The sequence below is a fragment of the Anas platyrhynchos genome, chromosome 15 (assembly GCF_047663525.1).
Source record: "Anas platyrhynchos isolate ZD024472 breed Pekin duck chromosome 15, IASCAAS_PekinDuck_T2T, whole genome shotgun sequence".
In the NCBI taxonomy this organism is placed as follows: Eukaryota; Metazoa; Chordata; class Aves; order Anseriformes; family Anatidae; genus Anas; species Anas platyrhynchos.
The window spans coordinates 2557029-2572634 of NC_092601.1; the positions used below are offsets into that span (position 1 = coordinate 2557029).

A 15606-nucleotide genomic window follows, 5' to 3' on the forward strand; every position below is an offset into this window, starting at 1 on the left:
GTGAGAAGCTGAAACATTCGTGGCTTGGTGTAAGCACTACTCTGCAACAATTAAAACATCAGCATGTTATCAGCACTCTTCTCATCCTAATCCAAAACATAGCACCCTACCAGCTACAAGGAAGAAAATTAACTCTGTCCTAACTGAAACCAGGACGGCCAAGTAACATTTGTGTGATGGAGAGATTTAAAACCTCATAATAAAAACTCAGTACTGTAGTCAACAGATTGAAAGGAAAGAATTCTGCCAGTGACAGGAGGTATCCAGTCTGAATGAAGCTAGTATTCCTGAAAGTTTGTGTTAATTACCTATAAAACAAAACATTTACCAAAACACATATAGTCAAGCAGCTGTGGAACTTCTCTTCTTGCATATTAGCCCAGGCAGATTTTCTCTGTAATCCACACAGTATTCAAGTGATTAAAATAGCACCTTACATTAGCAGAGACATACTTAATAAAGATTGAAAAAGTTGCACAAGTCCATATTATACTGAAATTATACCATGAAAAGAATAAGGGAAGAGCAAAAGTAAGTTGAAACTACTTGTTTTCCAGTAGTATATCTTTGATATTTAGAGCTGATAACACGGGGTTATATTTAATGAAATGTTATGTATGAACTACATAGAGACATTAATGAGCAACAGCTTTCTATGTTAGTTGAAACAAGACAGCTATCAGAAAGGACGTGAAATAACCAAAGCAATATATAAAGTAGCTTTGCAGTTTATACAGGAGACTTTTAGGTATAATTAGGCTTTGTAGACTAAAGTGCCATTACAATACTGGGAAAAGTTCTGGTGTGAAGCAATTCAGTTAACTTAATGTTTTTTTTGTACTACTGTCTTGTAAAGGTGTTGACAGCAGTGAATGCCAGGACATAAGTGATTTGATTGTAGGCTATGAGCAGGTTTTAGCCATATTCTAAACATCCAAGTATTTTTCTCTTTTTCAAAGCAAATTGCAAAGTCAGCTGAAGAAAACGGAGTAGACAGTGACAGTGTAAGATAAGTGACTTGCGCAGTGAACAACTCATACTAAGTTTACAAATGCTTTCAGTGCTCTTATTAAAACATTGCATCAGTAGTTCAAAGAAGCTGCACCTCTGAAACAGAAGATGTATGAAACATTAGCATGCTTATTTAAGTATTTGCTTCAAATACGGTATTACTAAATCTATTTGATTTTAAGGTAACAACTGTGCTGTATTTGCCAAGTTGCCACAAAAAGCAAAAACATTTTCTGATTGTCTTTATGAAAAAGGAAATAAGTATTCAGGGCTATTGCAAGTTCTACATTGAAAAATGTTTAGTTTATTAATGTACTTCAGGAGAGTGAGAAGGTTAATTTCGTAATGTTTGGCCTTTACTAAGCAAACATTTTATAGATGTTCTTACACAGATATAAAAAACGTACATTTTCCTTGGAAAACTGGTACAAATTACATGGTCAGTGCATTTCTGTTGGCAGAAACATTATCTGTGCTAGAGAATTTACTCACATATTTTTGTCTGTCAAACATTCTAGATCTAATCTTATTTTTGGATTCCATTCACATGTAAGAATTAATTGGAACTTACCTTGCTGTATCTCCTTTTACTGTTACTACCACTAAATTACTCCTCTTGACAGAAGAGTAGTTTTCAAATATAGAATCAACTATGAAAGCATCCTAATCACGTTAAATGATCTCTTAGACTAATTCATCACAGTGGACATAGTATTAAACAGGTATGGAATTGAAAATTGGTTCAGATACTCTTCCTATGTAGGGAAATCGATGGTTCTATAATTATCCTAGTTAGAAGAACTATAAACATGGAGGAGGTAAAGATGTCATCTAGAGAACTATTCCTTTTCTCGTTGATACAAGCGTTCTCATCAGCTGGAGTATTACTTGAAAGCAGAACTCCAGAATTTGTTTTAAAATATTTTGTTGTTCACAGAGTATCTGACATAATTAGTCTGATGTAGACGTAGTATTTGTACTATCAGAACAGCAAAATGAGTCTTACTCCATCGAGTTTACTGTAGGTACATCTCAAAGTGGTCAAAAAAGGTGTAGAAGTTGTAAAATATATGTCATTATCTTTTTTGAATTATGGTTTGTTTGTTTTGTTACAGAGATTTCCCTTCCGATAAAGGAGGAACCATCTCCCATTTCTAAAATGAGACCAGTAACAGCCAACATCACTACAATGCCAGTGAACACAGTGATATCCCGCCCCCCACCCCAAATCCAAATGGCCCCTCCTCCTGTGTCCTTAGAACCGACAACCAGCTTGTCTATAAGTCTGGAAAATCAGCTTGAAGCCCTCTTGGATGGAACTTTAACCTCAGGTAATGAAATTCCTCAATTGACAAGCAGCAGTGAAGACAGAGAGTCATTTTCTTTAATTGAAGACCTCCAGCATGATCTGCTTAATCACTCCAGTATTTTAGATCATTCTCATTCACCCATGGAAACATCTGACCCACAGTTTACCACTAATAATTCTTGTCTATCTCTTGACCTTCCTGATACAAATTTAGACAATATGGAATGGCTAGACATTACAATGCCCAGCTCCTCATCTGGACTCACCCCTCTCAGTTCTACTGCCCCCAGCATGTTTTCGACTGACTTTCTAGATCCACAAGACCTCCAGTTGCACTGGGATTAAGCTATAGCCAATGAGAACGTGACCTGCAAATCTCTTTACAGCAGAGGTCCATTATTACACCATTCTGATTGCAGTTAAGATAGTTAAGATAGCAACGTTTGGAAGAACAAATGCTTGAAAGTAATTCCTTATTGATGTTCAAGTTTACAACGGTGAATTACTTTATGCTCCTATCACTAATGCAGATCACGGCCCTCTGAAAGCTGTGTTTCACAAGTCAAGAAAGGACGATTGTGCTTACTGATTAGAAGTACCCCATGGGAAACACATCACAAATATATATATGAAAAGTTATGTCTCTGACTTTGTAATGCCTAAATGAGCAACACAATGTGGATAATCTTAGAGAAGAAAAAGTGAGACTTAAATGTCTGTATTCACCCAGTGAGATATTGTTTGAGGGAGGGTAACGTATCACTACACTTCATTGTTCCTGTGGATAGCCTGAGCCAGGTTCAAAATGAATTGTGAGGGCAAAGACAGGTAGAAGCACTGGCTGGTTCAGTGAAATTTCATATCTCTGGTTTCTAAATTTGTTCGTTTTTTTTTATATTTTGGTTTTGTGGTTTTTAGAACTCTTCCCCCATTCTTTAATCATGAGGGAAGAATTTAACTGCATCCAAAGGGATATTAAGTATAACTGCAAGAAATCCACTGTAGCTAGGCCAGGTAATACTGAAAACACTGAATTTTCTATTGCAATGCTCTGGATTTAATAGCTAGGTTTTAATGTGTATATCAGACAGTTATTTGTATACTCTTTTAAACTTTGTATAGCTTATTTTTGTGAACAGAGGGGAACAGTGGTGTTTAAGTAACAGAGTACAATAATGAAAATAATAAATATCCTAATTTAATTTGTCATTGAGGATATTTGTTAGTTCATTGAATACAGTATCTCAGTATATTAGAAGGTTTGGAGGAAGTAGAAAAGTTTAATAAATGCGGTTATGCTCTATGATCCTGTGCAAGAACAGTCCCAATGCCCTCAATGAAGGGTGTTTGTAGGATCAGGCCAAGCTGCAGGACAGTACTGATAGGACAACCATCATTTCTAACAGAATCTGTATCTATTGAATAGCCTTGTCTACAACTACATAGCATCAGGGAAGATAAACAGAAGTTGCTCAGTAAGAATCCTAAATAAAACACACTTACAGAAAACTATAAAAGGTGAATAAGCAGTATCAGGATAGACTGTTTGGGGATGAGAAGGCATATTTCATACGTATAGACAGTGGAAATAAAGTTCTTACCTCATAGCACAGCCCGTAAAAATACACTTTTAAACCCCGAGTTGTTGTTTCTCAGTCTATTATGAAAGTAGTCAGGCAAAAAAAAAAAAAGCTAATATAAGCAAAATACTTCAAAATTCTATAATTGTGTCTCAGGTGATAGCTGTTAAATGTTGTCATGGATGATGTAGGCTTATAATTAAATACAATTTGAATTATTCCATTGAGGGAATTTCTAAATTAAGAGAAAAGGAAACAGTCCCCTATTTCATGAACAATTGAAAGGAAATATGTATTCCAATGTGAAAACTGATCTTATCTCAGAACACCTTCCTCAACACCAAACTTCAAAGTTCTGTAGGAACAAAATTAAAAATGGCATGAAGCTTTTGCTTACTTCTTGGAGTAACAATATATATCAAACAGTACCAAAAGAAAAAATACCTTTTAACTGCTTAGTAATCTGTATCACATAAAAAAAAAAAATCATGTTAATATCAAAGTAAATACTTCTGTCATAAAATTCTGTGGAATTATCTGCAAGTTCTGTGTCTCCAGATAACCAGTGCAGTCTGTTTACCAATGTTAGAAAATTCCATTGACTTCAGATAAAATACTGAATTATATCAATGATTGAGGGTTTAAACTGGCATCACATCAGCCACCTGCACTTTAAATCATTATATATCTTCAGTAGTTTTACTGGCCAGGATTTACTTTAAGGACAAAAAAACAATCTATCAAGATTTTCACTACAAAAGCTGAAAGACATACATCCATTCTTGCTGTGCCTACTATACTTGAGTACAATATCATGTGTGAACTGTCTGCCTTAATTTTTGATGTTATATGATTCTTCAATAACATTGGACAAATAGATCCAACTTTGTGCATTCCTTTTCATTATATTGTCTTGGGAGCTAATACTCTGAGATACTAAGTGCCCTCAGCTATTACTAAAATAAGAATTAAAGACTCTTGGTCTGATAGGAACAACTCTGAATGAAATTTATATTGTTCTACAGTGCTGTCAATGTAGTATGTGTGATTCACCACACATCATACACGTATGTATGGTTAGAATGACCCCTTTTTGACCCTGCCTCCTGATTAAATAAGAGGCAAGTAAATTTGTTGCTAGACGATAAATTAACCTAGAGCAACTGTACTGTCATTTTTTACGTGCATGTAAATATTGCTTAAAACTGGCAAAGTCGTCTTGCTACAAAACTATCCTCATTGGCAGTGTATAATGTTAATCCATAGGAATCTATGTGCAGAAATAAACTGAAACAGCTGAGATGTTTTGTTACCAGTACAGTATAGCTTTCTTACTCTAAAAGTCTATTTGAAAAAAAAAATTAAAAAAAATTAAGGGATCATTTTAGTTTTTAAAGTACAAATACTTTAGTGTAGGGAATGTGTGATTTTTTTTCTTTTTTGTATATTTCAGGGTTATGTGTATTAAAATCTTATATATAACAGTTTGCTTTAGACTTTGTTCTGTAATGTGATATATTTGCCATAGTTATATATGCCAGTTATGGCAGAAATAGATTTCGCTTAGATTTTTGTGTGTGCATGTTTTACATGACAGTTTTTGTAACACAAATACAACACATCTTAGAAATGTAATCATGACTGTGCAGTTTGACTGTACAGAACTGAATATTTCTCATTAAGAGAACAGTTGCGAAGGAATGCACTGGCACTAAATTTGCCATAAAATGGCTGCAATATGCTAACAGAGGATGTAATATTAAATGTGCTGTTAGTAAATGCTTACAAATTAAGAATACTGTTTTATCAGTGTGAAATTCAAAAGTTGGTGTTTACACTTCTAGACATGGAGAGAGCTTGACCATGTTTTGCAGGGCTAATGTTAATCAAGAGGAGTAGCATCGTGCATTTAATATAGAAATGGTATTTGTTACGCACTTTTAGTGCCATTAAGCATTAGTTAAGGCAACTAAGTTTACGGTCAAAATATTATTTAACATTACAAATAGTTAAGGAATCATTGACATAAATTTAGCGGTTGTATCTGAGAATAAAATCAGTTTATGCAGTTGTTCTTTACAGAAATTTAGAGTCTAATCCAGCAGTGTGGGTTTACAGAATCAGCCTGTTAAAAAGGTGAGGCCACAGCTTTTAGAAACAATCAATACTTAATCCTGAAATTTCTTTTCAAGGTATTTCTAAATTCACCAACAGGGTTGATCTGCAAGGAAGCAGGTGATCAAAACAGAAGTTTCAGCATTAAACTTTTCTGTTACATAATCTCTAACATTCAGTTGCCTGAAAAGTGTAGGCACCATAATTGGAAACCAAGCACAAGCTGTCGAACTGTTTTCAAGGCAGAGAAAATGCAATCACAGAATACATTTAACTGGAAGGGCATTACGTAATCAAAACACAATAAAGCTCACTGATGTATACAATTATTTGGATGGCACCTTCAGTATATTATAAACTTACAGCAAATTCTATTAAAACTGGAAAAAAAGATCTTCCACTTATCTCTAGTAAACGTTTTGTTGAATCTCTTTATTTTGTGGTCTCTTAAATTGCCTTTACCACACTATAGGTTTTTCTTTTGCATGAGATACGTGGAATGGACTTGCATATATTATATACATGGCCAATAAAGAGTATCCATTAAAACATGAAATAATCTCAAGTACTCCTTTTATTTGATCAAAAAAAAAAAAAGTGCAAAAAAGAGACACCTACATCATTCTGTAGTGTCTAATACTGAATATATAGACTTTTAACTTAAAAGCGCATGAATGATTTTTTAGAAATCTAGCCAAAAAAGCCATTCTAGCTATGAGAGCAAATTCTCACTAAGAGGCAGGGAATGGCTAACAACTATATAATCAAACTATTTTTATATTTAAAAAAAAAAAAATACAGCTCAGATATTCAAAAGACAGTCTAAATTAAATTATAGTAATATAAAAATTTAAATAGGAACCAAAGCATTGCCATTTATATTGCCAAAGGAGGCACTTGTATTTTGAAGCATAGGAAAGTAAATCCCCGGAAGTATTACTGATACTTTTTTAAAATTAAGGATGTAAATATTTTGAAAGCTGTTTTTGATGTTTAACAGTACAGATTTGTTTTTGTTGTTTGAGAAATTTGTATTAAGTACTAGCACAGGCTTTTTTTCCAGATAGGATTTTCTTCACAGTACTGCTTGCAGTAGTAATAATGCTAACCCTAGTAGGTGTTTCTCTTCTTATTTTCATAGTCATAATTATGTCTTAGCATCTCATTTTGTGAAAAGAAGAAGATAGATACCTGTTTCTAGGGCCATCTTCATTTAAGCACTACTTTACTAAATGCAAATTATGGCAATCAGGGCGTCAGTTTATGTATTGCCTTTCTATAAGAAACCATGATGCCTTTGTATTTGCTGTTTGCACCCCTAAAATCAATTCCATATGTTTGAATGCCATATGTTTTGCACATTGTACTGTATATATGTAATGCATACTGTATTTTTATATGTGTAGTACATTTATCAAATATTTTGTACATAGTGGCAATATTGTAGCTACTGAGGAAATGTTTGATATTTCAGCATTTTTGCTAAGTGTCTCAAATAAAAAATGAAAACTGTGTTTAGTTGTCAGTGCTTACTTGCTAAAAGCAAAAAATGCCATTTTAATAATTACTGAAACTTTGATTCTTGTGAGTCAAAAACATTTTGACTATGCTTCCCAGTACCTTTCTCACAGAAAGGAATGAGAAATATGGACTAAGACAACAAACTTCAAAAGCCTGATGGCTTGTCGTTAGAGTCAGACAAAATCTGTAAGAATAAAGATGTCCTGAACTTCCAAACTTTTTATTTTCAAAAAGCAATACCAGTATGTTAACCCCTTCTCTGTTTTATTCTTGTCTCAATAAACTATAAGGTAAGAACCCTGATGCAGATACCCTGATTTACAAAGCTATTAGCTACCTTCAAACAGATCAGGAGAAAAGCAATAGGAAAAGCTTTCTTTTACCTTCAATAAGTTTTATTCAGTATTTCTGTCATGAAAAAAAAAATAATCCCAATTTATGTATGAGTTCCAAACTATCTTATGAAATGTATACATTGGACCTGTGTTTTTCTTCAATATATTTGAAATGAAGTAGCTTCATAAAAAGTAAAACAACTGTAAACAATGACCTTTTATACAGCTTGTGAGCCATATGGTCCTTACATAATGTCATCTCACTTTCATGATGTGCACCTCCTGAGGTTCACCATCCCCCAAACCTCATCTACTTACTAGTTCACTAAAAAATGACTTTTTTTTTTTTTTGGCTCAATCCAATCTTCAAAAAGTAAGTTTAAAAAAAATACAAGGGGGGTGTAAGGGTAGACCTGGGGAACTATAGGAACTATAGGCCTGTCAGTTTGACCTCAGTGCCAGGAAAGCTCATGGAGCAGATGATCTTGAGTGTCATCAAGCTTACAGGGCAAGCAGGTGATCAGGCCCAGTCAGCATGAGTTTATGAAAGGCAGGTCCTGCTTGACGAAACTGATCTCCTTCTGTGACAAGGTGATGCGCTTGGTGGATGAGGGAAAGGCTATGGATGTGGTCTACCTTGACTTCAGTAAGGCTTTTGACACCGTTTCACACAACAGTCTTCTCAAGAAACTGGCTGCTCGTGTCTTGGACTGGCATACGCTTCACTGGGTAAAAAACTGGCTGGATAGCTGGGCCCAAAGAGTTGTGGTGAATGGAGTCAAATCCAGTTGGAGACCGGTCACTAGTGGTGTCCCCCAGGGCTCAGTACTGGGGCCAGTCCTCTTTAATATCTTTGTCGATGATCTGGATGAGTGGATCGAGTTCGGCCTCAGTAAGTTTGCACATGACACCAAGTTAGGTGCATGTGTCGATCTGCTCGAGGGCAGGAAGGCTCTGCAGGAGGATCTGGATAGGCTGCACCAATGGGCAGAGGCCAACTGCATGAAGTTCAACAAGGCCAAGTGCCGGGTCCTGCACCTGGGGCGCAATAACCCCAAGCAGAGCTACAGGCTGGGAGATGAGTGGTTGGAAAACTGCCTGGCAGGGAAGGACCTGAGAGTATTGTCTGATATTCGGCTGAATATGAGCCAGCAGTGTGCTCAGGTGGCCAAGAAGGCCAACAGCATCCTGGCTTGTATAAGAAGCAGTGTGGCCAGCAGGGCTAGGGAAGTGATTGTCCCCCTGTACTCGGCGCTGGTGAGGCTACACCTCGAGTACTGTGTTCAGTTTTGGGCCCCTCGCTACAAGAAGGACATGGAGGTGCTTGAGCGAGTCCAGAGAAGGGCGACGAAGCTGGTGAGAGGTCTGGAGAACAAGTCCTACGAGGAGCGGCTGAGGGAGCTGGGCTTGTTCAACCTGGAGAAGAGGAGGCTCAGAGGCAACCTTACCGCTCTCTGTAAGTACCTTAAAGGAGGCTGTAGCGAGGTGGGGGTTGGTCTGTTCTCCCACGTGCCTGGTGCCAGGACGAGGGGGAATGGGCTAAAGTTGCGCCAGGGGAGGTTTAGGTTGGATATTAGGAAGAACTTTATGGAAAGGGTTGTTAGGCATTGGAATGGGCTGCCCAGGGAAGTGGTTGAGCCACCATCCCTGGAGGTCTTTAAAAGACGTTTAGATGTAGAGCTTAGGGATATGGTTTAGTGGAGGACTTGTTAGTGTTAGGTCAGAGATTGGACTCAATGATCTTGAGGTCTCTTTCAACCTAGACAATTCTGTGATTTTGTGAAAATATTCCAACATTTGCACAGTAATTTTTAGAAAGTAAGTACAGTTTGGAACAGATGACTTTTGGTGGGCTATCCAAAGAGTAACCATGTGGTAATTGCTCTGACAGCACAACAACTGCAGAGATGTATTGAGTAGTTTTGTATGTTTACTTTTTGTTTGTTTGTTTTGTTTTCCATTATGAGCCAAATAGCCTTTCATGTCCTCTAGAGTCCTCTAAAGTCTAGCACCAGAGCAGACTTTAAAATTACATGATGTATGCATTGACTGTGGGAGTACTAAAAAGATCACAGAACAAGCACTAGTTTAAACCCATCCCATCAAAAAGAAAAATCCATCAAAACTCAGGAAGCTGTGGTAAGACTAGGAAAAAATTAGTACGGGCAATGATTCTAGTACATGTTTTTGTCAGCCACTGAGAGTCAAGTCTCTTGCAAAATTCTCTTGAAGATAATCTTGGATTAATCCACATCTTTTTCTGGTAGAGATGGGAACAATATGCCATGCATCTTAAACTTGCCATGCATCTTTAACACATTTTAAATCTGACTTTGAGTCAGTTGTAAAAGCTAGAGCAAAAGTGAGAGGATACTCTGATATTGCTCTGCCTCACAGTGGCAATGTGAAAAAGGAAGAATCACAGAATCACAGAATCTCTAGGTTGGAAGAGACCTCAAGATCATCAAGTCCAACCTCTAACCTAACACTAACAGTCCCCACTAAACCATATCCCTAAGCTCTACATCTAAACGTCTTTTGAAGACTTCCAGGGATGGTGACTCCACCACCTCCCTGGGCAGCCCGTTCCAATGCCTCACAACCCTTTCAGTAAAGAAATTCTTCCTAACATCTAACCTAAAACTCCCCTGGCGTAACTTTAGCCCATTCCCCCTCGTCCTGTCACCAGGCACATGGGAGAACAGGCCAACCCCCACCTCGCTACAGCCTCCTTTAATGTACTTATACAGAGCAATAAGGTCACCCCTGAGCCTCCTCTTCTCTAGGCTGAACAAGCCCAGCTCCTTCAGCCGCTCCTCATAGGACTTGCTCTCCAGGCCCCTCACCAGCTTCGTCGCCCTTCTTTGGACCCGCTCAAGCACCTCGATGTCCTTCTTGTAGCGAGGGGCCCAAAACTGAACACAGTACTCGAGGTGCGGCCTCACCAGAGCCAAGTACAGGGGGACGATCACCTCCCTAGCGCTGCTGGTCACAGTGTTTCTGATACAAGCCAGGATGCCGTTGGCCTTCTTGGCCACCTGAGCACACTGCTGGCTCATATTCAGCCGACTGTCCACCATCACTCCCAGGTCCTTCTCTGCCTGGCAGCTCTCCAACCATTCCTCTCCCAGCCTGTAGTTCTGCTTGGGGTTATTGCGCCCCAGGTGCAGGACCCGGCACTTGGCCTTGTTGAACTTCATACAGTTGACCTCAGCCCATCGGTGCAGCCTCTCCAGATCCTCCTGCAGAGCCTTCCTACCCTCGAGCAGATCGACACACGCACCTAGCTTGGTGTCATCTGCAAACTTACTGAGGGTGCACTCAATGCCGTCATCCAGATCATTGATGAAGATGTTAAAGAGGACCGCGAAAAACCTACGGCTTCTTCCTCCAACCGAGGTTTTTCAGGGAAGAAAATGCACAACTCAAAATACAGCACAAAGGAGGCATTTGATCGGCACCCACTTCTATTGTGAATGATTGCTGCCTTGCGCATGTCACTGCCCTGGAGCAGAGGGATTGGTTCCAATGACCTGCTCAGATCAGGCCACAGCACTACATCTCTTACAAAGCTGTGCCTGTGAGACCAGATAAGCTTATGAACGTTCCCCAGGTAGGCTCCTGTGTGTGTTTGACTGTTAGTGTAACCTCAGCTGTTACTGCAACATTTTGCTCACTTATGCAAATGAGCCTTTAAATCCTCATAGAATTAAGTAAAAAGCTGTTAAAATACAACTGCAGGTTACTGGATTGTATTTCACCTGTAGCACGGACTTCTGCTCCCAACTGAGTCACTGTCACTGACAGAAATAATGCCCAAGTAAGTTTACAGGGGTGTTCTCATCAGCTACAAGGCACTTTATTGTACTACTATTGGATTAAACAACAGAATAGTGTTTGTACCATTTTTCTGGTTAGGACCTACCCGTAATTCTTGAACAACAGAAAAGAATTTCGAAAACCCAAGTAATACAAAGCATAAGTCTATCCTATGAGAAAATAAAGAATATTTCAAAATGGTAAGACACAGAAAGGATTAGAAAGTGATTTGTGATGTAGACAGGACTATACCAACTTTCATTCATGACTTTCCTAAATTGTTCCAAAGTTTTTGAGATGTGCTGGATTACAGGATTTCATATTTGCATTTTGTATTCTGCTCAGCTTATGTTTTAGAACAAACAGCCCTATGCATTTCTTCAGGAGAAAGTGCTATGAGCTTTTCAACTTACACACAATTATTTTCAGCATGAAGCTGCTTCATTTTTTGCTATGATATTTCCATGTGGAGGCAATCACCGTAATAGATCACCCACCCTTTCCTTATTAAAGGCTGTTTGATGCTGATGACATTAGGATTTATTACACAACCACAACTATTATCAATATGGAAGTAACCCATAAAAATGAACAATATGCCCTGTAAATTTTGTAAAATACCTTTTCTGTATGAACTTAAATCACTAAAAGTTTTTAGGCTGTATGTGCCACAAACTCACCTTCAGGTATCACACTCCAAACACAAACATCGGAAAACAAGAGCAGCAGCTTTTCATTACGCCTTTGTGCATTGCAGAATTAGTAGTATAATAGTTAGAGTGTATCAGTGATAAATCTCTTGTTGGGTCCCAAGTGGCAATTTAGTATTTTGGTAATGTTACAGAGACCTATAAACACGTAACCCTCCCCCACAAACTGTGCTCAAGGACTCCCCCCAAAGAGAGATCTCACTCTTGCTTCCAGACATACTTGTTTTGGTTAAGGCATCACCATCCATGGGGGAGAAATACGTGGCCTGTGTTTTGCTCAAGTCTGTACCAACCCCCTGCAAAATTGCCAGCAACACTGTCATTCCGGAGCAAGACAGGAGACAAACTCCACATCTGTTTGTATGTCCTGTCACCACTGAAAGGCTGCCAATAGAGAAAGAGGCATGGGAGTGATGTTAGGGATCTAGATTAACTGTATCAAAAGTGCCACACAAAACCCCAGGTTCTCTTTAAAAATAAAGTGGGCTGGTTGTTTTTTTTTGTGGCTTTTCTGTTGTTTTTGTTGTTGTTGTTGCTGCTTTGTTTTGTTTGCTTGCTTGTTTTTTTGTTTTTTTGTTTTTTTTTTTTGTTTTTTGTTTTTTTTTTTTAGGTGGTGGTGTTCTTTTCTTAATTGATATCTAGGAGCTACCCAGACTACAACATAAAAACTTCATTTGGATTTTAAAATGTGTAATTATCTGTGTTATAAATCATACAAAACTATTGTTCCTAAAAATTGTCCTTAAGCAGCACTTTATTTAGATACTAACATTCTTCTTTCTAGAAGCACCGAGGAAGTTATGCACATGAAGAACGGGAACTTTCTTTAAACCAAATCAAGTATTTCTTCTTAGTCTACTGAGAAGATCATTATGATTTCTTCTTGAATGTCCCATCTCCCCGTACAGTTACACAAGAACTTCAGCATTAGAAGTTGCTTTACAGTTAAATACTATTTCTGATGCCATCTGAATAAACTTTCAAAAATGTAAAGTATTTGAAGAGGTAAAACTTCCATGAATTTCACAAGTCATTCAAATATTCCTCTTGGATTCCTCCCACACAAAATTACTTCTCAGCTCACAAGAAAGATACAAAAACCACCAATAAATCAAACACATGTGGGGCCTCACAGGAATTGTGATGACAAGTTAAAGCTGGCACATAAAAGTCCACATTTTCAAATAAGCCAGTAGGCTAGAAACAGCAAATACATCAGTCAGACTTCATTTATTAAAAATCCATCTTCATCAGCTAAAACCATTGCCCCTGCATAGTCATTCGTTATCATTGAAGCAACAGCTGTGAGAGCTGAGCACAGCAGCCTTCACATCCATTCCTACACATTGTCACACTGTGAAGCACTGCAGTGATCAAGTGACCAGACAAAACAGTACTGCCCCAGCTTCATGAGCACTTAATTTTCCATAGTCCAGAGCTGGGGATGTCATTTGAGGCTAGCAACATACAGATTAGCAGATACACTCCAGCATCCAGGCTGCCCAGACCATCAGCTCTTTGCCCCAAGGGCTGGAAGAACAGAATGAAACACCCCTGGGACAGCCTGCTCAGCACAACACTGGGCACACCCTGGGCTGATTATCCAGGAAGCTAAATTAAATCAGTTTAGACCTAATTGACTGCAAGCGAAACTAGTTCAAATTGCTCTGCATTTGCTGAAACATAAGTGTGCATAGAGTAATCATGGAGATGCTGACACGTGGCAATTCCTAAATAAACTGAAGTTTAGTTGCACATTTAAGCTGCGGGCTTGCCTGGTGACTGCAGTTCAAAGAACATCCCACAAGCATAAGGATCCTTGTGTCACACCTGCATTAGGCCACCATAAGATTAGCAATGCTAATCCCAATTTTTTAGTTGAGAATCACAGAATTTTCTAGGTTGGAAGAGACCTCAAGATCATCAAGTCCAACCTCTGACCTAACGCTAACAGTCCCCACTAAACCATGTCCCTAAGCTCTACATCTAAACGTCTTTTAAAGACTTCCAGGGATGGTGACTCAACCACTTCCCTGGGCAGCCTGTCCCAGTGTCTAACAACCCTTTCAGTAAAGAAGTTCTTCCTAACATCTAACCTAAAACTCCCCTGGCGCAACTTTAGCCCATTCCCCCCCATCCTGTCACCAGGCACGTGGGAGAACAGACCAACCCCCACCTCGCTACAGCCTCCTTTAAGGTATCTGTAGAGAGCGATAAGGTCGCCCCTGAGCCTCCTCTTCTCCAGGCTGACCAATAAAAAAGCCCAGCTCCTTCAGCCACTCCTCGTAGGACTTGTTCTCCAGGCCCCTCACCAGCTTCGTCGCCCTTCTCTGGACTCGCTCGAGCACCTCCATGTCCTTCTTGTAGCGAGGGGCCCAAAACTGAACACAGTACTCAGGGTGTAGCCTCACCAGCGCCGAGTACAGGGGGACAATCACTTCCCTAGCCCTGCTGGCCACACTGTTTCTGATACAAGCCAGGATGCTGTTGGCCTTCTTGGCCACCTGAGCACACTGCTGGCTCATATTCAGTCGACTGTTCACCATCACTCCCAGGTCCTTCTCTGCCTGGCAGCTCTCCAACCACTCATCTCCCAGCCTGTAGCTCTGCTTGGGGTTATTGCGCCCCAGGTGCAGGACCCGGCACTTGGCCTTGTTGAACTTCATGCAGTTGAGCTCAGCCCATTGGTGCGGCCTATCCAGATCCTCCTGCAGAGCTTTCCTACCCTCGAGCAGATTTACACACATCTTTCACCCAGACAGGGATGACCAACAGTGGCTGGAACCGACCCCCCAGGACAGCAAACAAAGCTCCTTTCATTCAGAAAGGACCAACACTCCCTGGCTGCCCTGCAAAGGCTTTGTAGGGAGTTCAAAAGATTTTCCACAATGAACAGTAGGAGAAAACTGAAAGCTTTGTGTCCCACTAGGAATACCCAATGCAGATCCAGGAGTTAGAAAAACATCCACTGAGGAACAGATGCATCTTTTCTGCATTGCACACTACATTTTTACACTGTAGAAGCACCAGTGTGAGAAACACTCCGTAGCCAATAACTTAGGCTCAGGTGAGGATCTCAGTGAAGTAGTAATTTATTCGCGATTGCAATGGCGGGCGCCCCACAAGCAGGAGAGAGCGCATCTACTAGTTCCAAAACACAGTTTATATACCTTTTGATGGCAGGACCCTCCCCTGTTTCCCCACTG

General features: G+C 39.3%; 1 protein-coding gene across 19 annotated transcripts in view; it reads left to right on the top strand.

Annotated features, from left to right (window-relative positions):
• MRTFB (myocardin related transcription factor B) overlaps nucleotides 1-7529 on the top strand; it is an 89371-nt gene extending 81842 nt beyond the window's left edge. For all 19 annotated transcript variants that reach the window (XR_011803676.1, XM_027469506.3, XM_027469509.3 and 16 more), the window contains one exon: nucleotides 2127-7529. Coding sequence is in view for 18 of the 19 variants with exons in the window: in XM_027469506.3 (XP_027325307.1) it covers nucleotides 2127-2665 (539 nt within the window). In the remaining variant the exon portion in view is untranslated. The remainder of the gene's footprint in view (nucleotides 1-2126) is intronic.
• Nucleotides 7530-15606: the final 8077 nt, after the last annotated feature.